This window comes from Macaca fascicularis, chromosome 2, assembly GCF_037993035.2.
Source record: "Macaca fascicularis isolate 582-1 chromosome 2, T2T-MFA8v1.1".
NCBI lineage: Eukaryota > Metazoa > Chordata > Mammalia > Primates > Cercopithecidae > Macaca > Macaca fascicularis.
The window spans coordinates 95,727,540-95,744,406 of record NC_088376.1 but is presented as its reverse complement, the minus strand read 5'-3'; the positions used below and the strand labels follow the sequence as shown (position 1 = coordinate 95,744,406).

General features: G+C 52.8%; 2 protein-coding genes across 16 annotated transcripts in view; one reads left to right on the top strand and one right to left on the bottom strand.

The window, feature by feature from the left end:
- Window positions 1-429: 429 nt before the first annotated feature.
- On the top strand, window positions 430-16,576 carry MAP6D1 (MAP6 domain containing 1). Of its 8 annotated transcripts, none has more exons than XR_012430907.1 (4): window positions 430-860; window positions 8,135-8,252; window positions 8,820-9,507; window positions 14,597-16,576. XR_012430907.1 is itself a non-coding variant. In XM_074031507.1 (3 exons), the coding sequence occupies exons 1-3, from the start codon at window positions 460-462 to the stop codon at window positions 8,847-8,849; spliced, it is 549 nt and encodes a 182-aa protein (XP_073887608.1). In that variant the 5' UTR covers window positions 430-459; the 3' UTR covers window positions 8,850-10,346. The 8 variants fall into 8 exon arrangements, 3 of the variants coding, with proteins under 3 accessions (XP_073887608.1, XP_005546562.3, XP_045242487.2); XR_012430905.1 differs by having other exon boundaries at window positions 8,769-9,507; XR_012430906.1 differs by having other exon boundaries at window positions 8,135-8,278; window positions 8,769-9,507.
- Window positions 13,639-16,867, bottom strand: part of YEATS2 (YEATS domain containing 2) — a 108,689-nt gene continuing 105,460 nt past the window's right edge. For all 8 annotated transcript variants that reach the window (XM_045386538.3, XM_065540264.2, XM_074031489.1 and 5 more), the window contains one exon: window positions 13,639-15,864. In XM_045386538.3, the coding sequence (XP_045242473.2) occupies window positions 15,756-15,864 (109 nt within the window). In that variant the 3' untranslated portion in view covers window positions 13,639-15,755. The remainder of the gene's footprint in view (window positions 15,865-16,867) is intronic.

Here is a 16,867-nt window from a genome sequence, read left to right as displayed (position 1 = left end):
CCTGAGGTGCAGCCTGGCACAAATGCAGCAGTTGCCGGGCGTCCCGAGGCCACGTGGAGAACCCCCCAGCTGGCGGACTGCGCCCGCCTGCGACCATCCGGCCGTCGGCCTCTGCGAAGCCGGGGCCATTTATAAGATGACACTGAGGGAACTTTGGATTCAATTCGGAGGTATTCTTCGAGATGGACACTTGTAAATCACTGTAGGCGGTTTCCGGTGCCCCCTGGCGACGGTGCAGCCTTTCCCCCGTCCCCGCTCCCTCCAGCTCCAGCCGTGCGCAACCGGCCCCGGCCAAGTGGGGCTGCCGCGAGTGCGCCCCCTCCCGGGACGCCCACCCCCGTGCCGGGGGACGGCGCTGCGGCGGCGCGAGGCGGGCCGCGGGGGCGGGGACGCTGGGCGCAGGAGGCGCGGCCGGGAGCGCCGCGCGCCGGGAGCGGGGCGGCGGGCGCCGGGGCTGGCATGGCGTGGCCCTGCATCAGCCGCCTGTGCTGCCTGGCGCGGCGCTGGAACCAGCTGGACCGCTCCGACGTGGCGGTGCCGCTGACCCTTCACGGTTACTCGGACCTCGACAGCGAGGAGCCGGGCCCGGGCGGCGCCGCCTCGCGCAGGGGCCAGCCTGCCGCGGGCGCCCGGGATCCCGGTCGGGACGTGCCGCTCACTCAATACCAGCGGGACTTCGGCTTGTGGACGACGCACGCCGGGCCCAAGGATCAGCAGCCGGGGCGCGGACCGGGGGCGGGCGGCCGCAGGAGCAAATCCTCCGCGCAGTCCTCCGCGCCACCTGCGCCCGGCGCCCGCGGGGTCTACGTGCTGCCCATCGGCGACGCAGACGCGACTGGAGCAGCGACCACGTCGTACAGGTATGGGCTGGGTAGGGGCCGCAGCGAGTCCCCACCTTGTGGTGGGAGGACGCGGAGGCCCGGAGCCAGCGGGATGGGGTGGGCGGGAGAGCGGAGGCTCCTGGAGCCCGAATCCCACGCGACCTCGGAGCTGCCGGCGGCCTCAGAGGTCACCCGCTTTGGTCCGTGGGCACTGCAGGCGTCGCCTTCGCTGCTGCGTGCCCGGACTCATTGCTCGAGCACCTCCGTGCCGGGAGCGTGCAGCCGCCCTCCTGGGGGCAGCCGTCAGAATGGCCTGCCTTCAGCCGAGTTGGAATCGGCCTCCCTTTAACTCCCACCGCCGGGCCTAGCCGTGCGAGGCGTGCGCGCAGGCCAAGTCCCCCAGCTGCCTCCGGTCACTGCCTTCTGTGGAGGCGTTGGTGGTGAGGACCGAGCGCAGGGTCCCGAGTGGGTGAGCCCTTCAGCGTCCCACTGTGACAGGGGCTGCTGACTTGGCTTTCAGGAAGGGCGGGTCTGCGGGCCCTCTGCGCCTCCCAGCCCAGCTCTGCTCCTACCGAGGGCTGTCTCCCTTTTCCCCTCTTATTACAAAAGTAATTCATACTGTAGAAAAATGGGAAAGTACAGACATTACAACAAAATAATTATCTCCTTAATCCCTCCCCAGATGAGTTCTTTCTACTTCGTAACGTGCATTTGGTGCATATGCCCTGATATATTTTTACATGGTTAGAGTCTTACTGTACACTTTTTTCACCAGTTGTAGAAGTCTGTTCGTGTTACTAGATGTTCTGCAACATGAATTTTAATAAACGTGCAGTATTTTATCCTATGGATATGCCTGTATATCTTAAAGTTTTATCTACTTCCTTACCATTGACTATTTAGGGTGTTTCTAATGTGGGGCTATTAAAAGCACTACCTTTCCTTTGGTGCAGCTATTTCACTAGTAGGGGTTTTCCCTATAGGTATCCAAAAGGTAATGGGGGAGCTCAGGAGTGTAAGATACGTGGAGACATTGTACAACAACCCCCTTGTCCTGCTGATGTAGGGAACTGGTTAATTATAGCACAGCCATGGAATGGGATACTGAAGCCCAGCGGATCTTAAATATACGCATACCAAAAAAGCAAGGTGCACAGCAGCACGTAGGCTATTTGTGTTTTAAAAAGGGGTATTAATACACACACATATGCTCAAATAAGCACAAGATGCCTCTGATGGATGTCTGAGGAGATGGTACCGTTAGGGAGAGGAACTTGATGGGGACTGCCAGGGGTGGAAGGAGGCTTTTCACTCTGCTCTTTTGAAACATTGCTTTTTTTCCCCTTGTAACACGACCATGTATTACCTATCTTTTTAACTTTTTTTTTTTTTTTTTTTTTGGAGACAGAGTCTCGCTCTGTCACCCAGGCTGGAGTGCGGTGGTGCAATCTTGGCTCACTGCAATGCCTTCCTCCCTGGTTCCAGCAATTCTCCTGCCTCAGCCTCCCGAGTAGCTCGGATTACAGGCTTGTGCCACCATGCCCAGCTAATTTTTATTTATTTTTATTTTTGATCTTTTTCTTTCTTGAGACGGAGTCTCACTCTGTCGCCCAGGCTGGAATGCAGTGGTATGATCTCGGCTCACTGCAACCTCCGCCTCCCAGGTTCAAGCAATTCTCCTGCCTCAGCCCCTGAGTAGCTGGGATTATAGGTGCGCGCCATCACGCCCGGCTAATTTTTTATATTTTTAGTAGAGACGGGGTTTCAATATATTGGTCAGGCTGGTCTCGAACTCCTGACCTCGTGATCCACCTGCCTCAGCCTCCCAAAGTGCTGGGATTATAGTCATGAGCCACCGTGCCTGGCTGAGGGACTGCTTCTAAAAGCTAAGCCAGCCAGGCATGGTGGCTCACACCTGTAATCCCAGCACTTTGGGAAGCTTAGGTGGGAGGATCACTTGAGCCCAGGAGTTCAAGACCAGTCTGGGCAACATAGTGAGACCCTACCTCTACAAAAAATAGAAAATTAGCTGGGCGTGGTGGTGCCTGCCTGTGGTCCCAGTTGATTGGGAGGCTGAGGTGGGAGGATCCCTCAAGCCTGCAAGGTCAAGCCTACAGTGAGCAGTGTTTGTGCCACTGCAATCCACCTGGGCAACAGAGCAAGACCTTGTCTCAAATAAATAAAAGCTAAGCCTATGCTAGAACATCCCTAGTAAAGAGGAGCCCAGCGCCGTGCAAATCAGCTCGCTTCACGGTCAGACTGCTGTAACTAACAGAAAGCGCTTCCTTGCTGAAGCTGCCGCCCTGCAAGCTCCACCCCTTGCCCTGCTCTGGTGCCTAGAACTTCAGCCACTGGAATGCGCTGCACTCCCAGGACCTCTGGCCTTCCAGACTCTCCGCCATTCAGGCTTCTCCAGCTGGCTAGGGCCTGAGCACTGCGGCTCGGTGTTGCCCACTCCAGCTTTAGCAGCTCAGCTTGAGGACATGTCAGGGAATGCAAGACCCACCCTGCAACCACTGTCCCCCAGCGAGTTCCTTACAAAGTGAGGACCTATGAGGGAGCCTCCTCCTGGGGACATGGAATGTTCTTTGTGTCTTGATAATGGTGGTGGTACCCAAGTGGATACATTTTTCAAAAGTCATCCAGCTGTACGTTTTTAATGGATGAATTGTATGGTTTGGAAATAATGCCTTGATATGGTTGGGGTTTTTGGGGGGGTTTTTTGTTGTTGCCCAGGCTGGAGTGCAGCGGCATGATTTCAGTTCACTGCAGCCTCAACCTCCCAGGCTCAAGTGATTTTCCCACCTCAGCCTCCTGAGTAGCTGAGACCACAGGCGGGCACTACACCTGTTTTTTTGTTTTTTGTTTTTTTAAGAGATGGGGTCTGTGTTGCCTGGGCTGGTCTCAAATTCCTGGGCTCAAGTGATCCTCCTGCCTCAGCCTCCCAAAGTGCTGGAATTAAAGGCATCAGCCACTGTGCCCAGCTTGGTTTTTAAAACTAATAAAATTGGGGGGATAAAGTTCATACCTTTTGGCTCTTTAATTCCACAGGTAGGAATTTATCCCAAAGAAATGATGATATGAACAAAGATTTAGCAGTAAGGATGCTTATCACAGAAGTTATTATTATGTTTTATTTAAAAGTTAAAAAGAGGCCGAGTGCGGTGGCTCAGGCCTGTAATCCCAGCACTTTGGGAGGCTGAGGCGGACAGATCACAAGTTCGAGACTAGCCTGGCCAACATAGTGAAACCCTGTCTCTACTAAAAATTAGCTGGGTGTGGTGGCAGGCACCTGTAATCCCAGCTACTCAGGAGGCTGAGGCAGGAGAATCGCTTGAACCTGGGAGGCAGAGGTTGCAGTGAGCAGAGATTGCGCCACTGCACTCCAGGCAGGGAACAGTGCAAGACTCTGTCTCAAAAAAAAAAAAAAAAAAAAAAAAGCGGGGGGCCAGGTGTGGTGGCTCATAGCTGTAATCCCAGCACTTTGGGAGGCTGAGGTAGGTGGATCACAAGGTCAGGAGTTCGAGACCAACCTGACCAACATGGTGAAACCCCATCTCTACTATAAATACAAAAAATTAGCTGGACGTGGTGGCACGCACCTGTAATCCCAGCTACTCGGGAGGCTGAAGCGGGAGAATCCCATGAACCCAGGAGGCAGAGGTTGCAGTGAGCCGAGACAGAGCTACTGTACTCCAGCCTAGGCAACAGAGCAAGACTCTGTCCTCACCCCCCTAAAAAAAAAAAAAGCAGTACCTCATCTGTGTGGAACATATGGTTAGTGAATGTCCTGCCAGGCTCTCCCAGCTCTGGTGACGGTAAAGGTGCTAGCTGTCACCTTCTCTGCTTTAACGCACACCAGGCTCAGCACTCCCTCAGGTTAGCCCTGAGGCCTTCATGTAGTGCTTGCTGTCCCCATTCTACAGATGAGGAAACTGAGTGGCTGGCACAGCTTTGAATGGCAGAGAAGGGAGTGGAACCCATGTGACTTGCCCCAGAGATCAAACTTGTAGCCCCCAAGGGTTTTCATCCCTTAAGAGCTGCCTCCTTGGAGTCATTTGCTTTCTTGAACTGTGTCCTCAGGCCAGCTATGGAAAAGCCTTGACAGACAGGAGTCAGGGCTTGTTGGAGTTCTTACCTCCTGGTGTGTAAATAATTCAAGTGAGTCAGCCTCTTTTTTTTTTTTTTTTTTTTTTTTTTTTTTTTTTTTGAGACAGAGTCTCACTCTGTCACCAGGCTGGAGTGCAATGGCGCTATCTTAGCTCACTGTAACCTCTGCCTCCCGGGTTCAAGCAATTCTCCTGTCTCAGCCTCTGGAGTATCTGGGACTACAGGCGCGCACCACCGCACCCAGCTAATTTTTGTATTTTTATTATTTATTTATTTAGTTGTGAGATGGAGTCTCACTCTGTCGCCCAGGCTGGAGTGCAGTGGCAGCGATCTCGGCTCACTGCAAGCTCCACCTCCTGGGTTCATGCCATTCTCCTGCTTCAGCCTCCCGAGTAGCTGGGACTACAGGTGCCTGCTGCCATGCCTGGCTAATTTTTATGGATTTTTTTTTTTACTAGAGACGGGGTTTCACCACCTTAGCCAGGATGGTCTCCATCTCCTGACCTCGTGATCTGCCCGCCTTGGCCTTCCATGGTGCTCTGATTACAGGCATGAGCCACTGTGCCTGGCCTAATTTTTGTATTTTTAGTAGAGACGGGGTTTCACCATGTTGGCCAGGATGGTCCCGATCTCTTGACCTCATGATCCTCCTGCCTTGCCCTCCCATAGTGCTGGGATTACAGGAGTGAGCCACCGCACCTGGCCGGGTCAGCCTTTCTGACCCTTTCTTCATCCAAAAAGCAGGAATAGCAAGAGCTTGGCTGCCCGGACCCCTGCCCCCAATTTGGACAGAAACACAGGATCACTGTTGAACTTGACCCCCCCAGCGCCATGCCAGCGGGCCTCTGGGACCCCCACCCTCCAGCTCTGGGACCTGGCACAAGCCACTCCATCCAGCTTTGTCTTGCAAGATGCACATCATCTAAGCAAACTTTTAAGAAATTCAGAAAGCCAAGGAAACGAACGGAGCCAGGAATCCTGAAGATGTGAGGCCACTCCTAACTCAAGGTTCTTGAGGGTTACCCAGGATCCCCAGGCCTCAACTTCTTCACCCCTGCAGGGCCTGCCTTGCTGGCTTCTGGTCTGCATGTGAGTTGATCTGCCTTGCTTGCCTGGCCACATGGGCACAGCAGGTCCTACCCACAGCCAGCCTGGCTCCTTCCACCTGACAGGCTCCCTCCGAATTCTCTCCAGCACCTCTGGCCCAGGTGCTAGCCCTGCCCACTTCTGGAAAACAGTCCTTGCTTTCTGGTGGCTTCCTTCCTTCTTTCCTTCCTTCCTTCCATCCTTCCTTCCTTCCTTCCTTCCTCCCTTCCTCCCTCCCTCCCTCCCTCCCTCCCTTCCGTCCGTCCTTCCTTCCTTCCTTCCTTCCTTCCTTCCTTCCTTCCGTCCTTCCTTCCTTGGCGGGGCAATTAGAGGGCTGATCGTTCAAGTTCCACAAGACTCAGCCCCACTTTACTGAGTGCCCGATACAAAGACTCACAATGACCTCAGGCACATGGGACAGCAGCCCCACTTTTCAGAAGAAACTGAGGCTCAGGGAAGTTGAGCAATTTGTCTGAAACCATATTGGGCTGAGAACCCAGGCCTCCCAATCCTCCTTCCGGGGCTGATGCTGGGACATGCTTGAGCATTGTGAGGGGGGCATCGCAGGCAGGGGGCCTGTATTTCTTATTGGTCTTCTTGGCCTGAGCATTAGTCTGTTTTCTTTCTCTCCAGGCAGTCACCGGGTCCTGCCGATTCCATTAAGATCCCCTCTCCCATCTGGACTCCAGCCCTGACTCCCTCCTCTGGCGGCCCCCAGGATTGCTGTAGTCTGTGGCTCTGGTCACTTCCTGCTCTGGGACCCCTGCAGCCACTTCAGGGCAGCAGGCTCAGGATGCCAGAGCCAGGGCTCAGCATGGGCACGCGAAGTGTTTTGGGGACAGAAGGGCGCGCCCAGGGGAGGACCTGCTTCCCCAGGAGAAACAGGGCAGCAGATGGTTTAGGCAGCTGGTCTTTAGAACCTCACAGCCTCGGGAGTGAAAATTACCTGATGGGGCCCCGGCCCAGCTCTCCTCCTGGCACCCCAGTGCTGGCCATGGACACAGCCATTCCCTGCCCACACAGCCTGCCCAGTGGTGCCCCAGCTGTGCAGCTGCCAAGGAGAAAGGCAGCTTTGTTGACCACAGGGCCTGAAGCCAAACCCCGGCAGAGTCCAGCCTGGGCAGGAGCAATCCTGCGCTCATGTGGGTGCCGGGCCCAGCTAGCTGGACACTTCCACCTTGGTCAGGTGCTCCCGGGACACAAGGACTTCTGCCTTCTGAGCTCCCCGTCTTACAGAGCAGTGGGTAGGATTAAAGGAGGTCCCTTGTGTTCAGAGCAATGGAAGCACTGTCTTTTCATGGAGAAAAGCTGCTCCCAGGACACGGAGCCAGCGGCACCAGCCTCATCCTCTCCCTCCAGGGGCCGCCTTCCCCCATCACACCACCCTCCCCGCCACAGGCTGAGCAGGAGCACATGATCCACTCCCTCCCTCCACCATGCACGGAGCTGTGCAAAGGCCAGGCCACCTTGGAGTCTTTTGAGATAGTCACTGCGATCCATTCTTCTGCATGAGTTAATGAGACAAAGTATAAAAAACTAAGTTCTGAGCCTTATTTTTCTCTTCAGTCTTAAACGGGTCTGGTGAGCCAGGGCTGTGCCTGGTGCTGGGGGCATTTCCTCTACAGGTATAAGTGGCCACCATGACCTGGGTCTCTTGGAGCAGCCTGGCTCTGGAGGAGCAGGCGTGGGAGAATTGCAGGGGTGCAGGGAGAGCACCGGGGCTGGGCATCTCCAAGACCCAGCAGTACCAGGTGCTGGCGCGTGCTGGATGAGACGCAGGTGCTGAATGAGCTCTGCCCTGAGCCTGCGCTCGCCTGCAGTGTGAGAATAAACTTCCTTTCCTACTTCCTTAGGGGCTGGGGTGAGCCCAGATTTCCCAGTGCATCACTGAGGTGAGGGGCCGGGCGGCCACACACCTGCTTTTTCCCAGAGCTGGGCCTGCGCGGGAGTGCGCTTGCCTTGCCAGTTCTGTTTTTGGGAAGAGGATAAGGACCGCCTGGAGCTGAGGGTCTCAGCAGTGGGCAGGGCTGTGCATGGGGCAGAGCAGCAGCCCCTGGGGAGTCGGGTAAAGGGATGGCTGCCCCTGTGCAAGATTGTGACCGTGTTCTCTGTTCCAGACAGGAATTCCAGGCTTGGACTGGAGTGAAGCCCTCAAGATCCACAAAGGCAAAACCAGCCCGAGTCATCACAACCCACACTTCGGGATGGGACAGCAGCCCTGGGGCCGGCTTCCAGGTCAGCCTGAAGCTGGTGCAGCAGAGGTGTGGGTATAGAAGCCTCTTTACCTGGGTAGGGATTAGAAGCCAGATTTTCATGGTGTAAAATGGAATTATGACCAGGGACAGCAATGCCAACCAGATGTCGTGAACAAAAACCCAAGGTACTCCTTCATCATTAGCCAGCTGGGTGGCCCTCTAGTGTTGGCCTCTCTGGTGAGCAGGGTCTCTGCATCCTAAATCCCCGTCTTACCCTTGGCCCGAGTATCGGAGCATTTATGTAAGAGGAAAGAGGCGATGGGAGGGAGTGGGGCACCTCGGCTCCCCGATTCCCAGGTGGTTCAGGGAGCAGAATGGAAGGTCCATGTGCCACTGAGCCACTAATGCCATGACGCCTACGGCTCATGGTGAGCAAGTCCCCTCTGACCCTTCGGGTCTCGACTCCTAGAGGATGGGAGGGGATTTTTTCCTGGAGCTGGGGCGTAGGGAGGTAAGGAAAAGTCCCGCTGATATGTGGCCACACTCCATTTTTCAGGTCCCAGAGGTGAGGAAGAAGTTCACTCCTAACCCCTCCGCCATCTTTCAGGCCTCAGCTCCCCGGATTCTCAACGTGTGACTGCCTGCACCGTGACACCGTGGCTGCTGACAGGAGAGGGCTGGGGAGCGGCCTCAGGACCCACTACCGTGGGGCTGGGCGAGAGCATGGCATGGGCCCCTCCAGGAGGGCACAGCCCCTCTCAAAGCTGTCACCAGGGCTGAGGTGCTGGTGCGGGGCAGATGCACCGATGGACTTGGCACACCCAGCTCAGCTCAGCCTCAAGCGTCCTCTTGAGAAGCCTGTGGAAGGCTCCCGCGTTCGTAACTGCCATCTGGCCATCTCTGGGTTTTGAAATCAGAGGAGCCTGAGGAGCAAGTCAGTTGGGAACCGAATTGGTCCATGGAAGCTAAGGAATGTGGACACATCCGGCCCTTGAAAGAACCAGTTATGTCCACTTTTGGTGGATTTCCCAGGATGCATGAGCACTTGATTAATTTTATAACCTATGGTGAGACCCTTGGCTCTTCCTACAAATGGCCCCTGCAGTTGAAGCTGTAGGAATCTTGGGCCATCACCTGCATGACTCATGGTGATGCTGAGTATCCAGGAGGAAATTTCTGGAAGAAACAGACCGTCAGTCACGGACTTCCACTTCACAGACCTCCTTATGGCCAAGATGAGCCTCATGTTTTAACAAAACATTTCTTGGGATTGAATGAATCACATTTACCTTGTGGTAGGTGTCTAAAGACTGAATCTACATTTTATTACTAATTATTTCCCCCCCCTAACATAAGGATGATGAGAAGGACACTACCGTACACACTGGCTAAGAACGGGGACTGTTTTTGGGAAGGTGGCATTGTCTCATTCCCTGAAATACCTTAAAATGTCATCGACACCAACCCTCCCCCTTCTGTCTACCCTGCTCACATGTACAGTGACAGGGAACTCACCACCTTTTGAAGAGGCAGTTCATTTTCTTTGCAAAGCTCTCTCCTAACTTTCTCCGTCAATTCCAGCCAGCATGGCCACATGGGTCACGCCTGGTCCCTTTGCACAGCAGCCCTTCACACATTTGAAGGGTCTACGTCCCTTTTTAAAGCTTAGAGGCACAAGCTCAGGACAGTCTTCAGTAAGGAAATTTGTGGATTTCCCTTGGATCTTTCTTCCTCTCCGGCCCACAAGTGGCTCTAGTCTGACGAGCATTTAAGCTGCAGATGGTGGCACTCCACTCTGGTCTCAGAGCCACCAGATGTGCAGGTGGGACAGTGGTTCCAGCTCAGGCTGCCTGTCAGCGTCCCTTCCAGGTGCTAGCCCTGGCAGGCATAGCCCTCCCCTCATGCCAGCAAAGGAAATGCTCTTGGTGAGAGGCTCACTTTAAAGAAGTCCAAACCGTGTGCTTATCCAAGGGGTTCTGCTATTTCAGACTTCACGGCTTGCATGTTTGATTTTTCTAAGAGAAAAGAGGCTGCCTGCTGGGTGTCTGTGGAAATGAGATTAAACTGTACAATCTGAGTTTTTCAGTTTTACTAAAATGCAAAAATGTACAGTTTCAATTTCTTAAATTGTAAACACGAGTTTTCTCATGCTTTCTTTCTCCGGTCTCTTGGTGCTAAGGACTTCAGTGGGGCCCAGCTGCCTCCATACCTCAGAGGCCTGTTGATCCTGAGCACTTCTTGCTGTGTGGGCTGCAGGGCACGTGTTAGGTGCAGCCCATAGAACCCACCCTGTCACCCACCCTCACCCAGGCGCCTCGGGTAAAGGGGCTCTCTGAAGCTCCTCAGGCTCTAATCCTGGCTTCTCCACTCGCTACCTGTGAGCAGCTGGGGTTCTGTTTCTTTACCCGAAAAGCGAGGACGCTACCAGCTACATTTTGTAACTTGCTGAGAATATCCGTGTTTATGGGTGGGGTGCTCAGTACAGGAAATAACTGAGACACAGGTGTTAGGATTATTCTTTCCTGCCTTAGTCCCCCCTCCTCACTTTCCCTGGAGCCAGCTCTATTCCCACCTGCTGCTCCCAGCGTCCTCTAGCTTGATCCCCTGTGCTCACAGCCCCTCACCACCCCCTGGCCAATGTCACCCTGCACAGCACCTGGGATGCTCGTTTGTTCTTTTCCTATAATGGGCTGGCCAGCTCTGCTGCGCCTCAGCCAGGACCAACCAGGCCTGCCCCTTCCTGGCAGTGCTGCTGGGGTAGCCGCAGCGGAGGCCTCACCACACCAGACAGGCCTGACTGCAAGGCAAACAAATGGGCAAGAGCCCCTGCAGTGCACAGCATACAGCCTTTCACAAACACCAACTCCAGTGCTCCTCTGAGGGCGCACCATCCTCATCACCAAGACGGTCTCGCTTTGTCGCCCAGGCTGCAGTGGTGTGATCACTGCTCACTGCAGCCTCTACCTCCTGGGCTCAAGCGATCCTCCCACCTCTGCTGCCCGAGTAGCTGGGACCACAGGGGCATGCCACCACCATGCCTGGCTTTTTTTTTTCCCCCCTCTGTTGCCCAGGCTGGAGTGCAGCGGCACAATCTCAGCTCACTGCAACCTCTGCCCCCCACATTCAAGCGATATTCTCCCACCTCAGCCTCCCGAGTAGCTGGGATTACAGGCGCCCACCACCACGCCCAGCTAATTTTTGTAGAGACAGGGCTTCACCATGTTGGCCGGGCTGGTCTTGAACTCCTGACCTCAGATGTTCCGCCCACCTCGGCCTCCCAAAGTGCTGGGATTACAGGCATTGAGCTACCATACCCGGCCATTTTTTATTATTTTTGTAAATTTTGTAGAAACAGGGTCTCCCTATGGTTGCCCAAGCTGGCCGTGAACTCCTGGGCTCAAGCAATCCTCCTGCCTCAGCCTCCACAAAGCACTGGGATTGCAGGTGTGAACCACGGCACCCAGCCTGGCCTCTTTATTTATGAGCAGATGTGGGTTCTGATGAAACTCCTTCCCACTCACTTAGGTCTAATCAGGCCTAACATGTTCAGCAAGTGATCCAAGAGCAACTGAGACAAGTCTCAACCACGTGGCCCCAACTCCTACCTATCTCACACACACATGTATAATACGCATAGCAGACAGACGGACAGGCACTGAGAGATGTCAGCAGTGATTATCTTTCAAAGGGGGAATTATGAGAAGCTTTTAAAACACATTTTTTATGCTTGCTAAAGTTTCTATAAATGTTTTTGTAATAATTCTGTAAAGAAAAAGTTTTTAAAAATAAAAAGCAAGCCGGGCATGGTGGCTCATGCCTGTAATCCCAGCACTTTGGGAAGCTGAGGCGGGCAGATCACTTGAGGTCAGGAGTTTGAGACCAGCCTGGCCAACATGGTAAAACCCTATCTCTACTAAAAATACAAAAATTAGCCAGACGTGCTCGTTTGAACCCAGGGTGCGGAGGTTGCAATGAGCTGAGATCACGCCACTGCACCCAGCCTGGGTGGGAGAGCAGCTTCCGTGTTTTTTTTTTTTTTTTTTTTTTTTGAGATGGAGTCTTGTTCCTGTCGCCCAGGCTGGATGCAGTGCAATGGCACGATCTTGGCTCACTGCAACCTCCGCCTCCCAGGTTCAAGCGATTCTCCTGCCTCAGTCTCCTGAGTAGCTGGGATTACAGGCGCCCGCCACCATGCCCGGCTAATTTTTATATTTTTAGTATAGACGGGGTTTCACCATGTTGGCCAGGATGGTCTCGATCTCCTGACCTTGTGATCTGCCCACCTCGGCCTCCCAAAGTGCTGGGATTACAGGCATAAGCCACCGTACCCGGCCCAGACTGTCTCAAAATAAATAAGTAAAAAGCAGTTTAACCTGTTAGCAAATTCTAGACAAAAGAAAATGTTAAGTTTATTTCACGACCCAAGCTGCCACTGCAGGAGCTGCCTCAAGCAGCCACGGGCTGCGCTGTGACGCTCTGCAGGCGGAAAGTCCTAAAGGTCCTTCCACAAGTCAAGGTGGTTTGCAGGCATTTACATCAAGGTTTCGCCTCTCTGTGCTCCATGGTACACAACTTCAGGACTCAGGCCACATTCCCAAAAGCAGCTTTTGAGAAAAGCCAGGCCCTGCAGCCCACCCGACAGATGGAAGAACCTCCCCTTTGAACAGGGTCAAGATGAAGCCTCAACCCCAGCTCTGTTGGCCCGATTCACACAGGGCTCCTTCAATCAATAACCTGGAGTCCAAGTCATTCAAGGTACTGTCTGGGCACTGATCCGAGCCTGCTGTGTCGCTCTGCCAAAACGTTGGCTGAGACAATAAACATTTATGAAGGTGAGCCTAGGCACACCCCTAACTAACTCTCAGCCGCCAGACTCTTCGACTCTCCATTCTAACTCTCAGCGAAGTCTGGTCCCCAGAAAGTTACATACTTGGACTGTATCATAATGCCTTTGAAGAACCAAAGATTTCAAAATCGTTCAGCTCTGATGTTTCTGGATTTTTCATTATTTTTGAGCCATATGCTAGCAGATGGTCACAGCATAAGGACCGTGTCATAGGAGTAACTTCTTTCAGACCTCAACACCATCCAACTTTACCCTGCCAGGTAACCTGGTAGGTTTCTTTGTTAGACACCAGGAGCTGATTCTCTCTTTGCCTTGGCTTTAAGAAAGCTCTGAGCTCATTTATGCAGTTTTCTTCTGCCCCAAGCCGTCAGAAATAATTATGTCCATTTCCAATTTTTTTTAGACTTTTATGTAACTGTAATCCTTTATCTTGTATGGTTGCAACATTTTTTTTTTTTTTTTTTGGCAAGAAAGAGAGGAATTAATTTAAACATACCAGTAAGAATCTACACTGTCACCTCATCCCAGTACAAGGAGAACCCTGCCTGAGTACCACGCTTCAAACTCAGAAACACCCACCACAAATACCAAAAGATTTATTGTAGACAATTTTGTTACACAATTATACACATTATGATACACATTTGAAACATTAACACACATGGAGACTGCTAAATCATTTAATATTTCTTTTGCAAAAAGATAATTTCTTTAGGCTGTCATACCTGTAATAAACAAATCTGTTCTCGTTTGGATCAGATCTTTCTCCCTCCATCCTGGAGATCACACAGTTCACTTTGCTGAAGCAATCTATCCACTTCCCTATCAACCCTGCTTATAGCAGTTCACATATAGACTATTCAAGCCTTATATACTCAACTGCTAAGCCAGTGCATGCCCTATGCCCTACTGAGAATAGATTCCTTCTGCACTTGCAGCCCTCAAGATGCTGAATTAATTTTTGAGACGGTCTCACTCTGTCACCAGGGGTGGAGTGCAGTGGTACAATCTTGGCTCACTGCAACCTCTGCCTCCTGGGTTCAAGTGATTCTCCTGCCTCAGCCTCCTGAGTAGCTGGGATTACAGGCACACACCACTATGCCCGGCTAACTTTTATTATTAGTAGAGATGGGGTTTCACCATGTTGGTCGGGCTGGTCTCGAACTCCTGACCTCAGGTGACCCACCCACCTCGACCTCCCAGAGTGCTGGGATTACAGGCATTAGCCACTGTGACCGGCCCAGATGCTCAACTTAAAAGGCAGAGTTTATTCAGTCACTCCCTGCCTTATCTTCCTGACTCAAACATCTACAGGACCCATGAAAACAGGAATTATGTTGCTTGGGTAAGTTTCTCTGACTCTGACTCACTGACTCTGAGCACACTCAGGGAGAAGGGCCTGAGGCACACGGCCTGGCCCGGGGCCTTTACAAACACTGCAGAAACATTGGCTGACAAATGGTTGCCGATTCTTCTTGAGCAGAACAGGAAACGGATTTCTGACTGAGCATGTGTTCTCTGTTCTGCCTTCCACATAGGCCGTGTTAGGAAGTCTGAGATGGGACGCTTCCAATGGACCCGGCCACCGCTTGCCTTCCTTCTCCTGCCTGCCGCCCCCTCCCATCGAGGGGTCCTCTGCTTGTGGACACAGCCTAATCTCACTGCTTCCGGGCACTGGCATCCCTGTTTCTGGGCACGGGCAGTTACTTCTCCAACTTTAAGGCACTCACTGGTACTTCTTTTAAATACTTTTCTTCTTGGGAAAAACTCCTTAACGGAGAAGAGGATACACAACCCACGGATAGGACAGACCACCCCAGAAGAGCCTGCCGGGGGCTGTTCCCCACTGGCCACTCAGCACGGGGTCAGTAGCAGAAGTTCCTGCAGACCATGCAGATGGCATGGAGCCTGCAATCTGCTTCGCACACAGTGTAACACTGCTACGCTTCTGCCAAGTGTCCGGGGCTGGTGCACGCTGTCTATTCCTAGCATAGTGACAGTTTCCTTGGTTATAATCAAAGCTCTTCCCGACTCCCATTGGGACCTCTCCGTCTCTTGCCACTGCTTTGACAATGGTTCTAGTAATGCTCCTGTGCTCAAAAAAGGAATTCTGCTCAGTCTGCCGTCTCTCAGGCCTTCCTGGTTCTTTGCTCTAGGTATGGCCTCTTCCTATAGCTGACTCACTTGGGCTCAGAGTACAGCCCCTTCACACCAAGGCCAAGCAGGGGAGAGAACCACTTGCTGAAGGCTGAAGCCCAATCTTTCTTCAGGATAACTGCTGGAGCTACTGGTAACTCCAGCCCACAAGATAGTTCAAATCTCTAGCCTGCCACTCCTTTTCTATCTCCTGGGGAGGCGGGCCCAAGGAGCCCCCATGAGCGCACTCAGGCAGAAGGGCCTGAGGCACATGGCCTGGCCCAAGTCTCATGGGGCCTTTACAGAGACTGCAGAAACGCTGACCGACAAAGCACGTATCCACTGACAGCCTCACTCCACACTGAGGAAACAAACTCCTGTCCAATGGATTTCATCTGGAGTGGAGCATGCTGGTGGCACGCAGGAACAGGAGCGGCAATGGTTGGGTAGCCATGACATCCCGAGGCGCACTGGAAACCACCTCCTTCCCGAGCAGCAGGGTCCTCAGTTACAGCTTCGCTGCGCCTTCAAAGCCTGCTTCTCCAGGGCACCTCACTCCGCTCACTGGTCCTCATTCAATATTCCCATGTGTTTGTTTGTGAGGAAATCCAGAAAAGGAATGTTGCAAATGGCCTGGTGAATATTACTCACTGTAATTTCTTTGGGAATCCTGGTCCAAAAAACAAAGGGTGTTACCAGGTGAAATTCTCTCACACGTATCTCATCATTCATTCACTAACTCACCACAGGGACCATCCCAGGCAGAGGCCCCCTGGAGAGGGCTCCTGAGCCACAGACATAGCTTAGGGCCACTCTGGGGTGGGGACTGCCTTCCTAGTCATAGGCATGAGAAGGATGTCAACAAGTTGGTTGAATGATTAGGAAAAAAGATTCTGAGAACTGAGAAAAGAGAAAGAAAACAAAGTGGATGGCAGAACGGAATGACACATTTGTGAGTGAGTCTCAGCAGACCAAAAGCTGAGTCAAAGCACCACAAAACTCTGGGACTGCATTTCCCATCTCCTGGAAAGATCGGAGATGGAGTCACGCCAGGCCAGGCGTGATGTTAATCGTTCCATCAAAAGCACCCAAGTCACTCTACCCCTCCAGAACAGGGAGCACAGAGGTGAGCAGGAGCCACAGGAGGCCCCTGGCTCACTTGTGGGTCCAAGCAGGACAGCGGGCAGCAGGACCGGAACTCTTGGTTCACCTCCTTTTCTCTAAAGACGTCTATGTTGTCTGATATATTCCTGTGAAGCTTCATCTAATATTCCTCTGATTTAGGCCCTTCATGTCCTCAGGCACTTTGCTACAATTTTATAAATTTGTGACAGCCTTTAGCATAACGCAATAAAATAATATTCGTTTCCTCTGAAAGAAAAGCAGATGTGGCCTATCTACCATTCTTTCAGGGCCTAGGAAAAGACTGAAACTCAGTGTCTCAATCGAACACAATGAGAGTCAGCAAAGAGCAGTGGCAAGCCCGGGAGCCTCAGAGCCAGTGAGACCTGAGTCGGAAGTCCAGGTCGCCACTGTATTTTCTGGGAAAGCTGGGTAAGATCACCTTTCAAAGCCCGGTTTCCTGATTTTTAAAAAGGGAATAATAGTTCTGCAATGAAAAACAAGTAAGGTAATACATGCAGTGCTTGGCCCTCATGTCTGACATGTAACGG

Excerpts from the sequence above, each read along its gene's own strand:
- MAP6D1 (XM_005546505.5), top strand. The coding sequence starts at position 460 with ATGGCGTGGCCCTGCATCAGCCGCCTGTGCTGCCTGGCGCGGCGCTGG. Across the intron at positions 861-8,134 it reads GCAGCGACCACGTCGTACAG|ACAGGAATTCCAGGCTTGGA; the intron begins GTATGGGCTGGG and ends TCTCTGTTCCAG. Across the intron at positions 8,253-8,768 it reads GCCCTGGGGCCGGCTTCCAG|GTCCCAGAGGTGAGGAAGAA; the intron begins GTCAGCCTGAAG and ends TCCATTTTTCAG.